The 15,448-nt window shown below is 42.9% G+C and overlaps 1 protein-coding gene across 9 annotated transcripts in view; it reads left to right on the forward strand.

Moving 5' to 3' along the window:
- Positions 1-15,448, forward strand: part of celf2 (cugbp, Elav-like family member 2) — a 167,155-nt gene that overhangs the window by 100,876 nt on the left and 50,831 nt on the right. For all 9 annotated transcript variants that reach the window (XM_026326699.1, XM_026326695.1, XM_026326698.1 and 6 more), the window contains one exon: positions 12,081-12,163. In XM_026326699.1, coding sequence (XP_026182484.1) covers positions 12,081-12,163 — 83 coding nt within the window. The remainder of the gene's footprint in view (positions 1-12,080; positions 12,164-15,448) is intronic.

Below are 15,448 nucleotides of genomic sequence, written 5' to 3' on the forward strand. Positions count from 1 at the left end.
TCAAATCAGTGTCGACTTCACTTTTTAACCAAGGCCACCATCTTCCTCTTAACCATAAGAGAGAGTTAACTAAAAAGTAAATTAAACAAAATACAGCAGAGTAGCTCCCAGTATTTGCACCGTTCCATGCTAACCAGGGAAAACATCTGTGCTAAAGAACATTTATTATTAAGAAAGAACCCACAGTATTGAGAATCTCATGGCCAGGACCTGTGTCACCCTGACCATTCAGATCACCATGAGCCCGTTACGAAGGCACCGACCAAGTGGTGCAGATTGGTCTTTGTTGTGTTGGGAGTGATAGAGCTGATGTGTGTCGTCTCCTGAGGGACTGCAGTGCGCACAGACTTAGGGCTGGCATGGTCAGTACGACCCAGATAGTTTAATCTGGTCATGGTGTCCAATATGTTCCAATGCATTCAGACTTTTTTCCCGTCCTCATAAAACTGTATTTTCCAATGCAGGTCAGTTTTATATGAATGTGGCTGTGACTTATGGTGGAGAAGTGTGATGTGTCTTTTTCATTTTCTACTTTTCTGCTGTTTTGCAGTGAATCTGAATTAATCTCACTGTGATGTTTATTTGCAGAATTAGCTCTTCGATATTGTTTTTGCATGGTTTCGTTTTTTATGAAAACATTGATCAGATCAAGTTGTACATTTGACATGTTATGCATGTTTGAAGCTGAATTTAAATGTTCCTTGGCTATCGTTGTGTGTGGTGTCCTTCACCTTTCTGCACCTACGCACTCTGTCGCAGTCTGCTTCTGGTTCTAGTTTCTCTCTCGTGGCTTTCACTTCTTGGCTTCCTCTCACTTTGACTGAGTCATAGAAGCTTATGAAAGCCCGGAGACAGCGCTCTGCCAAGACCAAAATCAACTTCTTTTTGCACACCAGCACACTTGTCGTGCTCTGTGCGTTTGTGTGTTCTTAGCTTTGAGGTGGCTTCTTCTCTCCCCATCGATCTCTCCTCCTGCCTTTCGTGCTGCAGCTTACGAGGAGGACAAAAGGGCCAAAGTTCCTCCTCACATCCTTCAGCTCCCTTGGATCTCCAGTGCCATCTTCACCACCATTGAAATGAGTTGTTTTTCTGGCTTTTGAGTCAAGAGTATCACTCACTGCCACTTCTACAGGGGATAACAAACACAGCTACCTACCATGCTTTTTATTCCTTCTCTGAATGACAGTCTCTCTCCGTATGCCTCTTTTTCCAGCCGCTCTTACTGGAGTGTTTTAAGAGGAAATGTGGCATTTGATTGGCCTCTTACTGGCCTTGTTATTTGAAGGCTTTGCACACTGTTGTTGTTTTCTCATAGTTAACTAAGCCGCCTGGCCTCATCTGCACTTGTTCAACTCGGGGGAACTGCGATGGCCCCCTCGCCGGCTTCACTGTTGCTCCAGAGCCGACGGTAATTTCACCGGTGTCAGGAAAACTGTGGCCCCTCTCTTCCCTCGGTGTGTTTATTTTAAATTAGCGACGGTGTTGTTTGAAAAGGATCTCCGCCGTTTGGGCCAAATGAGCCCACTCTGATGCCCCAGTGGCGACCCAGATGCACTTTTTCTCTTTTTTGTAAAATAGCAGTTTGGATTTAAATGAGTTTGTTAGTCCCAGTGAGACGCAGAAAAAGTTCCACGGCTGCAGCTACAAGCCTTTACAACTCCAGCTACTCTGTTTTCTTCTTTCGGTTTTGTTTGGATCCTCATTAGCTGACAATTCTGCAACTGCTAGTCCAAAAAAGAACATCACCAACAAAAGATGAAAACATGAGAAACATTAATTGACAGCAGAAGTTTGGCAAGTACAAGGCATCTCCTAAAAGAAAGCATAAATCAAATATCAAATCATAAATATATGGAGAGTAGACGGACCTGAAACCATCTTAGTCAAGACTGAGCTTCCACAGAATAATTAGTCAGTGTATTTTCTTTACGTAAGAAACACCCCTTTGTGTTTTTGTTCTCTAAATAGCAGAATATCTTTATATTTAAGCAGGAACCTAAGTGTAAACACTGACCATTTACTACTTGAATTCACATAATTGTTATATTTACTTAATTCTATGCAAGTGTCCAGTTAAACCAGTGAGCCAGCATGTAAAATACCAATATACTGAAGTAAATGGAGTCATCATTACTTTTATTATTTCCACCTGTGCTCATTAACTGACACTGGTGAGCTGTTGTCGTGCTACTGCTAAAAACATATTTATCACACGCTCGCTTCCTATATATCTGCACTTTATGTTCTTCTCTTTTCTGTGACTGTGACCCGGTTTTAACTTTGTGCCCACGTCTGCAGCTCTGGAGTCTTTTAATCAGCTCCTTTCATCGGTGTCAGCTTTTCGACTCAAGTGAATGAATTCTGAAGGTAAACATATGCACATATTCCTTTATTTCATGTTGTAAAATATTAAGAAGTAAAAAGGTCTGTAACACTTCCAGTAAATCCAGAGAAAACTTAAGGTGCTGCTGAAGATAAGCAAAGTTGTTGTTGAAAATATTCTTTTAAAATGGCAATCAGGCTTGGGCAGGCGTTGCACTGGGACAGCTATGAATAAATTAATGATTAATTACAGGATATTTAAGATAAAACCCAAGACTTAATGCCCGCTTGGAGCTCTGGCTGAAATACAGTTTTGCACATCAAACCAGGAAGTGGATATCTGTGGATCAGTGTAATCCTCCTGTCTTATTATTGTCCTCGTCTGGCGTCACATGATGGTTCTAAGTGCTGTTCGAGAGGCTTCTTCAGCCTGATGGGAGTAAAATTCCTCGAGCAAACAAAAGTTATTTTCTCTATATTTTTGTCATAACAGAATATTATCAAACCAACTACCGCATCCGCGTACATAAAATTCATATTGCAAGTTCTTGATTGATCTCTTTAATCAATCAGAGAACATCATTTGAGAATCAGCGTAATTTCCTTTAATAAGGATCCTGATTTGTTGTTTTTTGGCTCTAAAGCTTTAAATTCTGCTGCTTTGTGCCTCATGTAGAGTCTGTTTTGCAGTTTGACCCAGGTGTGTGTGTTGTTTTTTTGCTGACTAGGACAGTCTGGGGAAAATCGTGCCACTACTGTTGGTTTAATGTGTTTGGAGTTAATAACCAGATGAGTGGATGAGCCAGGGAGGACGGCAGCAAGTGAGAAATGGAGCAATTTGGCATGTTGTGCTGAAAGAGAGACAGAGATGGAGGGAGAGATAAAGAGAGAGTGAGACAAAGAGAGCCAGAGGGGTAAACAGAAAATGGTCCTTTTGCTAAAACACAACCTGAAGCGCCATGACGGGTTTGTTGCAGTGTGTGTGTGCTTGTGTTTGTGTGTGTGTGTGTGTGTGTGTCCCTGTTTTGGTGGAGGACGTGCTGTGTCATTTATCTTAATGATACAGTCGGCCCACATGAGCTGCTGACACACACATGCACAGACTAAGTTTAATGTCTTCATTAAGAGGCTGTATGCAACACAAAAGTCTCAAACAGGCCTGGAAATAACTTGAAATATCAAAAATAAGAAAGAAGCCATAAGGGATTTGAACCAGAACTGGGTTGTGAAAGAGTCATTAGTGATGTTGGTAGGAAAAAATAACAAATGCAGGTGATTATGAGCTGATAACAATGGTTTCCATCCTGTTTTCTGACCTGCAAATAACACAAAGGCTAAAAGCCAGTTTGCCACGGTTTTTATTATAATTTACATATTTAACAGCATGTTAAGAGAGTGGAAGGTGAAGCCGGTGTATGTTGCTTTCAGCCATAATGTACCTGGCTGGCACATGTACTCAGGTGTAGTGAATTCATGTTAATACTGGTAATTTATTTATTTATTTGTTTGTTTTTGTTTGCTTGTCTGGTAAATCTGCTCTCTACATGAAAGTGTCTCTTCTCTTTGCACTGGATGAGAAAATATTCCCCACAAAGCAAAGAAGTAGGAGTTGTCATTTTGTCGTTCAGAAGAGTCTCTGTGTGAAAGATCCAGATGAGGTACCCTCGTCAGTTTCAGACAGGTAACTAACAGGCAGCTCAGCGGTTGTTGCGTTTAAATGACAGGCAGCTGTTAGAAAATCTCTCTTAAAGGAATAACTTGACGTTTTGGGAAATAAAGTGTGTGTGTATGTAGGACATTACTGTGGGTACCAACCTTAACCACGTCTTTATTACTGTCTGAGGTAGGAAAGTACATATTTTTACCCAACAATGATCTTTATTTTATCCTAATCAAGTCATTTTGTGCCTAAACATAAACCTAACCAACCTTTAACCATAACACTAGTGCGTCATTAAACGTTTTTATGTTTCCACACTGATTAAGCTGTCAATGAATCCTGTCCTAAAGGGGTTCAAGGCAGCTCGTCCCACTCTCTCTGTGTCGCTAAGTTTAGCTCTAGCAGCTACATGCAGAGCTGTTCGATGTCGCTCTGTAAAATATCTGCTGTAAAAATGTTAATATGGTTAAATGAATCATCTGAAAACTGGGCGAGTTGCTGATGTTCACTTTACAACCAAAATTACTTTGTTTTCATGTGGAAACGAGATGAACCTATGATTATTTGTTGTAAACATGTTTGTTTGTACTATGTAAAACCACAAATGAAATTGGCATATTGGATAGTTTCTGTGAATCACGCAGCCCTTGCTAAACCAAATAATCTACTTACATCCTGTAGCTAAATATCAGTTCTCTGCTTTTTTCTGCCGATCAGTTCTGCTCAAAGGCCAAAATATCACGGCAGAGATGACAAAGACGAAAGAGCCACCTGTAGAAAAATCAAATCTTTGAATCTGAGAAAGGAGACGACCAACCAATCGGTTCGTTTGACCACTGATCTCTGGGGAAGTGCAGGAGCCACAAGTGTTCAGCACATGGGATGTTGCAGCGAAGTGCAACAATAAATAAATAAATGCTCCGCGCCTTCAGACTTGTTTGCTGCTTCACATAAGCCACCTTGAAAACAGAAAGTACAATCAATAGTGTGAGAGGTGAGTTATTTATTTATTTTTTTTCCTTGATAAGCGTTTGACCCAGAACACTCGGAATAGATTTTACATCAAACATCCTTTTTAAATCTCAGGCTTGAAGTGTCATCTTTATGGCAAAAAGAAAACAACATAAAAGTCCAATGAGGATTTTGGAAATCATTTCCAGCCCAGAGATAAACACATGCAGGCAGATTACAGCATCTGATTTTCGATCACTGCTCAGATGAAAATCTCCCTGCCTGGGTTACTCTGATGCTGCGTCCAGGGACCCACACCCGTCCAATGGCAGACATCTGCTTTGAAACTCCAAGCCAACTGTATCCTCTCTCTCAGCTGTGGCAACGCTGAGTGAACGCTCTGCCGTCCAAGACAATTATCTGCTCTAATGGATGCAGTTGAGACACGGCCGACGTGAGACTGATTTATTTCATTCTTTCCTAAAGCAGAGCGGCCAATTATATTGCCTTAACTAGACGTTAGCTTTTTTAGCCGGCTACCCAGGCTCAATTAGAGAGAGGCTGCGGGTGGATTTTAATGGGAGATTGAGTATGTGTGGATTCTCAGCCTGTCTCTGTGTTTATGTTTCTGCATGCCTCAGCGACAGAGATAGTTGCTTAGTTATAAGCAAAGTTGCAGAGCTAGAATTTCTTTATTTATTTTTTCCCTCTGCGTGCACTCTTCTTGTTGTTGTCTCAGCGAGGGAGGATTTGGAGGGGGTGACATTGGTGCTTTTCCAGCAAAGTAACCAGTGGATTGTGTAGATTTGTGAAGTGCTGCGAGCTGGACCGATTCCTACGTTAACAGGATTAGAACATCAGCCAAATGCCTGTCAGAGATGCAGCATTGTCTGAAGCCATCCACTCATCCTCTCCCTATTTTTCCATCTGACAATCTGTTCTTTATTGCACTGTCAAATTCAGAATATGTTCACTGTCATTCCCCCCCCTTCCCTGCTGTCACTCAGTAACTCTTTGACACACATGAATTATATGCATTAATTTTTACAGCTGCACAGAGAGCAAGGCGGGAACAGTGCAAAGAAAGAGAGAGAGGTGGAGTTTGTATATCCATGCCACCCTGAGCCCTGTGTGAGCAGTAATTGCAGTAGAACGTAGTTAATGCGGGTCAGCGGTTGAGTGGAGCCCCAAGGGTCAAAAAGACTGTAGAGGGAAACTAAAAGAACCGGAGTGATGGAGGGAGGACGAGGGAGTCACTGTGAAAGCTGTGGCCAGTCTCGCATGGATGGCCTTGGGGTGAAGCTGTGTGATACCCCCCCCCCGCCCACCTGCCTCTTTCTCCCCCTTTAATAAACCGTACTTTCATCCTGCTGGACTGCAGCACATTACTCTTTCAGTCACCCACACATCCACCTGCCTCTTTTCCCTCCTTTCTCAGCGTCTGCTGATTCAACCCCAGTAGCACCAGCTCCCAAACTGGATGGAGGTTTTAACTCACAAGATAAATCTTAGTGGTGTGGTGATGAAATACGTTCTTTCAACAGAAGAACAATGCTATTTTCCCTCCACGTCTGTAAAATCTGTATGAATTTGTTTAAATATAGACACACTCTTTTTAGAAAACAGTAGATACTGCCTCCTTTTAGGGGATCACAAAGCAGAGGTTAGGACTTGCCAGCATAAGGCCGTTCAGAGCAATAACAGAAAACGCTGCATGTGTCACGTCACGTGAAAAGACAGATTCAGGAAGAGTTTAGGTGCTTTCTGACTGGCTAAAGAGATGAGAAGCAACAGGTTGCGTGACACAGACTAATGAAACACAGACCTTTCTGAATTAAATCTGTAATCAAATTTAAATATTGTTACCAACCTGTCTACAACCCAGCAAAATGCCCACAGGATCAGTGTCAAGAAAAAAAACAGTCCTCTGGCTTCGTTTCAGTGGCTGCAGATGGTCCAGAATGTTGTACAGCCTTTAATTCATCCAAAATCCAGTGAATATTTGGTCCAGCGAGCAGTAAAAGCTTCTGAAAAATCTAACTGGGAATGCTGAATCCCAGACTAATGAAAGTCTTTAGTGGATTAGTTGATGCTTAAGCTAAGGTGACCTACCTACCCAATGTGTGGCCAGGGATCCTGGGATCCTTTCTCTCAAATTAAGAATACAGTAAAACTGATAGATGTGAAAAGAAAAATTGCAGGGTGAGTTGTCACCTCTGAGGCTTCTTGCACCCAGACAGGTCTGATTCCCATGAACGTCCATGAACAATATGGCCTGATTTTGAATTTTAAAAAAAACAATAGTGACCTGAAATACCTGAAGTCCAGGAGCCTGAAGGCGCCTCCTCAACATGCAGGTTCAGTCTTCCTTAGCTTCTGTGCAGTCCTGCTGTCGAGCCGTGAAGCCGGGGTTGACCTGATGTTGGAGGGGGTAGATGTGTTGACAGAGGTGGGGAGCTGCAGGTCTTCACTCAGTCAAAGGCCCCCTTCAGCAGCCATGAAGCATTTATGAACAGGCATCTCCCTCCTCTACTCTTTATTCCACTCACAGCTGCTCTTCCTCTCCCCTCTTTTTTTTCTTTTTGTCGTGCAAACACTCTGCCCTTCTTTCCCACGTCCTCTTCATCTGTCTCACTCTCCTTTCTGTTACACATGCACGCATCACTCTAATAGATTTCTTCGCTTCTTTCCGACTTTGTGTGTGTCTCTGGTGTGTGTTTTTGAGTGTCCCCCTTCAACAGCACAGGCAGAGAGTATCTCCCTGCTCTGAGCCCTCTCGGCCTTCAGGTAAATGTTTGTGCTGCGAGAAAAGAGACGTACATAAAGAGATGGAAGGAGTTTATTCATGCTATTCCGCAGCACTTGTTACCCTGTATATAGTTGCGTTTCTCTGTAAACAACAAGCACGCATGCAGACATAAAATAATGTGTGTGCTCTCGTTGGCTTTCTGCTGCAATGTATGTGTGAGTCGCGAGTGTGTTGACTCTTAAACAGGTGGAACTGGAGCACTGCAGGGAATGTATGTATGTGTGTGAGTGTGTGTGAGTGTGTGAGGTCCACTCCTCCGCTCTTTGATCCTCGTCTTGACAGCCCACCACCTGGGACGATCCGCCACATGCCGCATTACTCCCATGCCCGGCTACACCATGGGAATCACAACACACAGCGGCTAACCCAGCACTAACAGCCAGCCCTGCCCTGCACGTTATATGCTGTCAGAATCGCTAATGCTAACACCAAAAGCTAACCCTCCCATATACAAATATGCAAAAAACGCCTCCAGAATCATAATTCACATTGTGCAGCTAGTAGCTATCATACAGTGCTATTGTAATTTCTAATTGTACACAAGGGGCCAAAGCTTGAACACAGGTGCAATTGGAATAATAATGGAATTGTAATGTACAACACTGAGGCAATGCTATAAATTTCCCACTTGTATACACAGAGTATTCACCATGCAGCCAATATTGTGAACACAGTTAAAAGTTAACGTGCCTCAAATAGAAATCGTGATCCCAGTCAGGATGCACTCCTGTGCTTTACGTGCATTTAGCTCAGTGGTTTACTTCAAGGGTTGTTCCATAATGTTTACCGCGTTTTAAGAACAGGTACTAAGTAAAGTACATGTGGTAAATAGTTCCAGAGTAAGCTCAGTATGACAATGCTCAGCCTCCAGTCTCCTGCTTGTTGATCTGTGATGGTTAGGTATCCTTTAGGTTTTCATCGGGGATTCAGGCTCTGGTGTTGTGAGGACCGTGTGGGTGTGTGTGGGCTGTGCTTCATGGACATTAGGGTGGAGCGACTTGTATCATACCGCTTGCTGTGTGGTGAGGGCACACCTTTTATCAGCTGATAATTAAAAAACAGCTGCAGGTAGCAGAGATGATGTGCTAGACTTTTTCACGACTTGTGAGTGTTGGAATAGACAGTTCAGAAGATTTTCCATTTGGATTCAGCCACAAAAGGTCATGTGGAAAAATCCAGTTTATTAGCTTGTGTTATTCTTGATGCTGTTGGTGCTCGTGGTGCTTTGTTTATTGCTGCACAAATGGTACCAGTTGGGCTTTGGAGCACCCATTAGATAATGAAGATCTCATATAATGTGACCTGAAGGTGAGCAGAAGTCTAATTAGCCAGAAGTGTGTGGGTGTACAACACTTTAAGTATATTAAGTACATTATAGGAGGAAGCATTGTACTTCTTGCTCTGCTTCATTTATTTTATGGCTGGAATTTCTACTTAATTTGCAGATCAAGCTTTTGCATTGAATTTAACAAGTTCGTAATCTCAGTGTTTTCAGGTAGCAATGGTGCAAATCTGCAAACAGACTTTTTTTGTTCAGTCACAGTGCATTATTTAGATTATCGTAAGACTCCAGAAGAGTGGAAGAGGTTGGAGAATTAATGGAGTTGCATGTAATCCTTCCATTCATCAGCGAGAGGAACGTTGAAGTGGAAATTGTATGTGAAACTAAGCATTTATTTTGAAGAATTTAATTTCTGGTACTTTGAATTTTTTAGTTGTGTCCGATTATTAGAATTTAATTTTAGTAACACATTCTTCACTGAGAGTATTTTACCCTGATTTGTGCTTACACTTCACTGCTAATCGCTTTTAAGTGCAAGGAATTTCACTTGTAATGGAGTTTTCTTCTTCCTTAGAGGTTACTACTTCTACTTAATTAAAAGATTTGCTCACCTTATCCTCACTGAGTCCAGTTTTTATCTTGGAGAGATGAAGCGCAGACCTTCAGTATGTGGAAGCCACCATTCTACTACTGGGTCATGTACGTGTGTGCCATATCAGTTTGGTGACCTACTTGGAGTAATTTGTATAATTTTTACCCAGTGATAGCTTGTCAGTCATGACTAATTTCTGTTCTTATCTCCAGCCCCTTAACCAGTGGAAGCTGGTGTGAAACTCTTGGTGGTAAATTGATACTGATATTGGAAGCGGAGGGTGCAGGGTTTAGTGCGGTGACACCCTGAGCTGCCTTTCATGCTGGGGGATGTTGAAGAAAACACTAAGCTGAGAGTTATCCCTGCTAATACACAGGCACTGCACCATCTGAATCACAACACCAATCACGTTGCTGATGCTAGGCTAAGGGCCAACTCTTCACAACCCTGGCACCCAGAGGACACAGCAGGAATTCAAATCCATTACGCTCCCAGCCTCATCAAAGGGACTCTGGGATTGGGATGCTAAACCTGCTCCAGATGCTCACTGTTGGATTTCACTAAGATGCACTGCAGGGCAAGTGTCATAAGGGCTGATGTCTGCGATATGGGCAACAAAACCACAACCAGTCTGGCTCATTCACACTGGGCTGATTTGTGTCATAAACACAATGGGGAGGACAACAAAGCAGATGTAAACAATGGCTCAGTCAGCTCATCTCTGGACAAATAAATACACACCAAAATTAACAGATGAGCAAAGCTGGAGGCAGAAGGTCCAAACATCTGAACCTGCAGCAGCAACAGGAGGAAATATGTTGAAAGCACACTAGTTCTGAGGCTCATCTGTAGCTCACATATGCTGAAGTATACGAACATTGACAATCGTGCAGGTTATTTTGTTCTGTGGTTGACTGAAGTGATCCGTTTACATTAGGGACAAGGAAAATGCAGGTTCGTGATGAAAATCCTTAAAATCATATTACAGGTCACTTCAGACACAGTAGCCAACACTCAGAAAAGCAGCAGCTGCGACAGCTTCTAATTGCTAATAGTTAAACGGTAATCTACCTAGCCCTGGGTTCAGTGTTAGCAAGGCTTTATCACTCACATATTCACACGTTTGCGTGCACGTTGCAGCAAACAAGCAGCTTTACAGTCTTAAGGTAGATGCTGTGTTTAAGGTAATCACTTAAAACAGACTTTTATTGTTCTCACTGATGCATCATGTTTCTTCTTCCAGTTGACTGTCTGTGCATCCCACATATAAATCTAGAGATGTTTTTATGCTTATCTGTCTTTAGCCATTGTTCCTCAGCAGTTTGGTTTTTAAATTTCCCTGTGGATAAACATGTCAAAAGTATCGCACACACAACTGTCCTTACTGGGAGAGACTTTTCCACACCCTGTGTTTGACATAAATAAAACAACAAACCTCTGTGACTGGCCTAAGTGTCCTGCTGCTGCTTTTTACCTGATGGTGCAGGTCTGCGTGCTGACTGAGAATTGCCCACAACTGCAGTGTTTCAGACCCACTCTGCAGGGATTAAACACAGACTAATGAAGAGGCCAAATCCTTCTCCCTCTCTCTTCCCCGTCCCCTCTCTGCTTTCTTTGCTGCATTTGTGTAGACACATTTCTGTGTGTGTGTGTGTGTGTGTGTGTGTGTGTAAGCAACTCTGTAAGCTTTGAACTGTAGGTTTGAGATGTGAAGGATGTGAAACCTGGACTAAAGGTGCATTAAAAGGAGGAGTTTAGTTGCCTGATAACTGTACAGAATTGCCATTTTATTTTCACCTGATTATTCAACCTGACGTTGTTCGTTTTCAGGGTTGTTTTGTTCCAACCACTCAGGGAAACATCTGTTAGTGAGAACAGCACGAGGTCTGTTTAATTCATTGGTACAGTTTGGAATTAAGCTAGTTTTCAGATGTGCAGCTGTTGTTTTACCCGTATTTAAATTACCTGTCCAAGTGGAGCAGGTGCTAACTGCACACTGATATATAGTCAGGTTTAACCGAGCCATGTTGATGTCTTTTGACCTGCAAAATCACTGGGAATTATTCAGCGAGTGAGTGAGGGAGCATCAGCAATTTAAAAAAACAAACAAAAAAAAAAAAACACCTTCTTGAATGAGTGAGCGAGCGAGCAAGCAGCTGTCCAGAGCACCCAGCGATTAATGTCACCTCCTCTTTTACTGACCCTGTCTTTGTGTGTTGTGTGTGCACACACTTCCTCTACACTCAAGTCATCAGCACTGAAACAAATCCAAAAAGCGTTCTCCTCCCCTCTCTTTCGTCCTTAACATTCACTCAGTGTCTGCCAGTGTCGGCAGGTGATGCCAAGCAGATGAATAGAGAAAATGCTCTTTGTTGCTCTTTATGCTCATCCCTTCTGTCGGTCTCTCTCTCTCTCTCTCTCTCTCTCTCTCTCTCTCTCTCTCTCTCTCTCCCTCTCTCCCCAGGCTGCTGTTTTGTCACGTTTTACACAAGGAAAGCTGCCCTTGAAGCCCAGAACGCGCTGCATAACATAAAGACCTTAACAGGGGTGAGTGTGTGTCCTCGATTCTCCTCTGCCTACTTTCTCCTCTAATCACACACTTACAGCAGCACCCTGGGGCGGCCCGTCCTCAGCCTGTGTGTGTACACTGGTACGTTCATCAGCATGTGGCACTGCTGCCATGGGGTCTGTGTGAGTGGCTGATGTGAGCAGGTGAGCCACTGATTGGGAGGGTTAGTTTGTGAAAGAAAGCTCAACCTATCAAATTGATAAACACAGGAGCACATGCACAAGCACAAAGATAGAGAATATATCCTTTACTACCTTCAACAAAAACATTATGATTTCTTCAGAACTTTAAAACAACAGGAGGAACCACAGAGTTGCCATGCAAGATTAGATCTTAGTCCAATTCAGGGTTGCTGTGGGCTGCAGCCAGTCCCAGCTGCCACAGAGACAGACCTGTGATTAATTTAGAGTCACCAACCAACCTAACCTGCATGTGTTCAGACTGTTGGGGAGAACATGCAGACTTCAACAGAAAGACCCCGGGGTTTAAATGGGATTTGAACCCATAACCTTCTCGCTGTGAGGTGACATCCACCTCACCGTGATGCCGGGCACATACAGTAAATACAGAAAATACTCTTCTTTCTGTGCCTTTTAAAACTTAGGCCATCTAATTATTTATTTTAAGATCCAAATATAAATGTATGAGTTTGCACGAGAGCAGGCTCAGTTAGTACGCTGTGTATTCATAAACCAGTCATTCTCTGCTGAAATTACCTCCTTTACTCGACTGTAATGCAGGTCACATCAACATGTTCACGTATACATCATTACTCCAAAGTGCCACTAGTGGTTGAAAACAGTAAAAAATAAGTACTTGATTTCTTGCTCACATCTGCTTCTGCATGTCTGGGCACTCGTGTGGAGCTTGTTGATGCTGTGACATTGCCTTTCATGCTGTCTGCACCATTCCCCGCTATTGTTCCCTGCTGCAGCCCAGGAGAGTGATAGAGGAAGTGGGCTGAAGCTCCTGCTCTTTTAGCCTGGGGTGGATATTTAGAGGCCCCCAGATCCCTTCTGCTCGGGCTATTGGCTGCTTCCCTGCCTCTCTCCTTGGCTGCACTGCCTAGCTGGAATCTCATCAGGTGAGCTCCTGCACTCGCTCGCTTCTGTCAGCTGGATCAGCCGATAGTCCTCCTGGGCAGGACAGAGTGGATACCGCGAATCCCACAAGAGACGTACGTGGCATTTGTGTTCGGGTTCCTGATTTGGAGTCAGGCTTGTTGTTTTGTACAGAGTCACTGTGTTAATTGCTGGTGGAATAAGTATGTTAAATTTGGTGTGTTTTCCTGTGCCGTGAGAACTAGTCACTTATCCCTTGTTGGAGGTGTGAAACAGCCCTGGGGAGGACATAATGCAGCAGTCTCAGGATTATAGGAACATGAAATCGACTTCTTCTACAGCATAACACCCTCCATCCCTCTGTTCTGTCTGGTCATTCCTCCTCCTCCTCCTCCTGCAGCATCTCTCTCTGCTTGTTTGGGGCTTTTTGAAGTCAGGTGCCAAAACCTTTGGATTATAAGACATAGGGTTAGTTTCAAACATGGAGGAACATGATAAAGTCATATCCTATGTTCTGTGTTGACGTTTATATCAACCTGAGAAGAAACAAAGACAGAAACATGAGAAGTACTATGTGACTTCCTGTTATAAATCTGCTCACTCTGCTGAAAATCACATTTGATTTCGTGGATAAGCCCTCATTCTAAATAAAGGCACCCTGCAGAGCATTCAGTACATCACAGGAGGACACTGTGTCTTTGAGGCCCGAAAAAGCACGTTGAGCATTTCCTTTCTAGTAAAACATATGTTAAACTGTTTTTTTGAAGATTTTAAACACTGCAGTGTTTACATCCATGTTTGTGAGATAGAGGTCTTCTGCCTGGGACAAACAAAATGGGGATCTGGCCTGTAGCACAACAAAAACCACTCAGGGGATCTACCTTCAATGTTACATTAACATCCTCACCACAAAGAGCAGTTTTTACTGACTTATCTTTGATTCTGAACATCTTGACGGTGTAAATTATTTTGAGTAATATAAATATACATCATTAATTGCAAATCAAGATAAAGATCCAGAGATTTTCAGTAGTTTTTTCACTCCTGACTTAACTTAATAGTGTCTGAAGATTTTTCTTTCAGCCTTTGTAAGGCCCCAGTAATCTCCACAATAAGAGTATTGGTGCAAAAAAAGCTGCTTCTTGTAAAGGTTGTTTATTGCTGACTGCTTTAATACAAGAAATATTATTTAAAAACTGAAACTATAAAGTAATCAGCTAGAACATTACATGTTTTACTGGGAGAACTGAAGGTTTTAGTCTTCATTTCACCCGTTTCTGTTCTTGGCAGTGCATAAAAGCTTCTGAGAGGAGGGAAAATTAAAACTGTCCGTTGAAAAGCAGGCGGCACAATATGTACGTAATTAAACTGCATCATATTCATCATGTCAGTTGGACAACACTGACTGGATGACATCCGATTTTTAATAAAAGCCCAGTATTGACAGACGGATATGGTTTTAAACCTAATATACAGGAGGACCGATACAGTACGCTTCCCAACACAGAATCAATAGTGACATAATGACAGATCATTAAGTGGTTTGTGCAGGGTTTGTTTGTGATTCTTAACAGGGGTTTTTAAACTGGTTCCACCTCAGCCTAAAATAAAGAAAGGTGAGGAGAAGGAGTGAGCCACATGCAGATGATGGGGAATTAATTGCTGATCGAGGCAAGTCAAGACAAAAGGAGAGCAGACATAGAGAGGGAGAATTGAGTGGGAGGTTAGCAGAGGCGATGGGCAGATGGACAGGAAAAAGGTGGAGTAGAGCACTCCAGCACGCTCGAGGGCAAAGCAATAAACGGGCTGCAGTTAAAAACCAATACCTGCTTATTAACTTCCCCACTCTCCTGGCTTGTAAAAAGCCAGCAGAACAATGTTTGTATTGGCAGCCTTCCCCTCCCTCGCTCTGTCTCTCCTTCCAAGCCCAAGGCCCTAACAGGGAGAGATGCAATCAGAGTGGAAAGCTGGAGGGGGGCCAAATTGGAGAAAAGGGCACCGGTATTGGCAGCCATGTTGGTTCAGGGCAGAGGCAGTTGAGCGGTTGCCATTTTTTAGGAGGGCATTAAGTGAAGAGGTCTGTGTTTTACGTGATGAATGTCTCCCTGTACACCGCTCAGACAGGCGGTGGCGGCGACGCAAGCGAGAGATTGAGGTTCAGGCTTCGTCACCAGGTGAAAAACTAGAGGAAAAGAAATGGCA

The sequence above is a fragment of the Mastacembelus armatus genome, chromosome 23 (genome assembly GCF_900324485.2).
Source record: "Mastacembelus armatus chromosome 23, fMasArm1.2, whole genome shotgun sequence".
Taxonomy (NCBI): domain Eukaryota; kingdom Metazoa; phylum Chordata; class Actinopteri; order Synbranchiformes; family Mastacembelidae; genus Mastacembelus; species Mastacembelus armatus.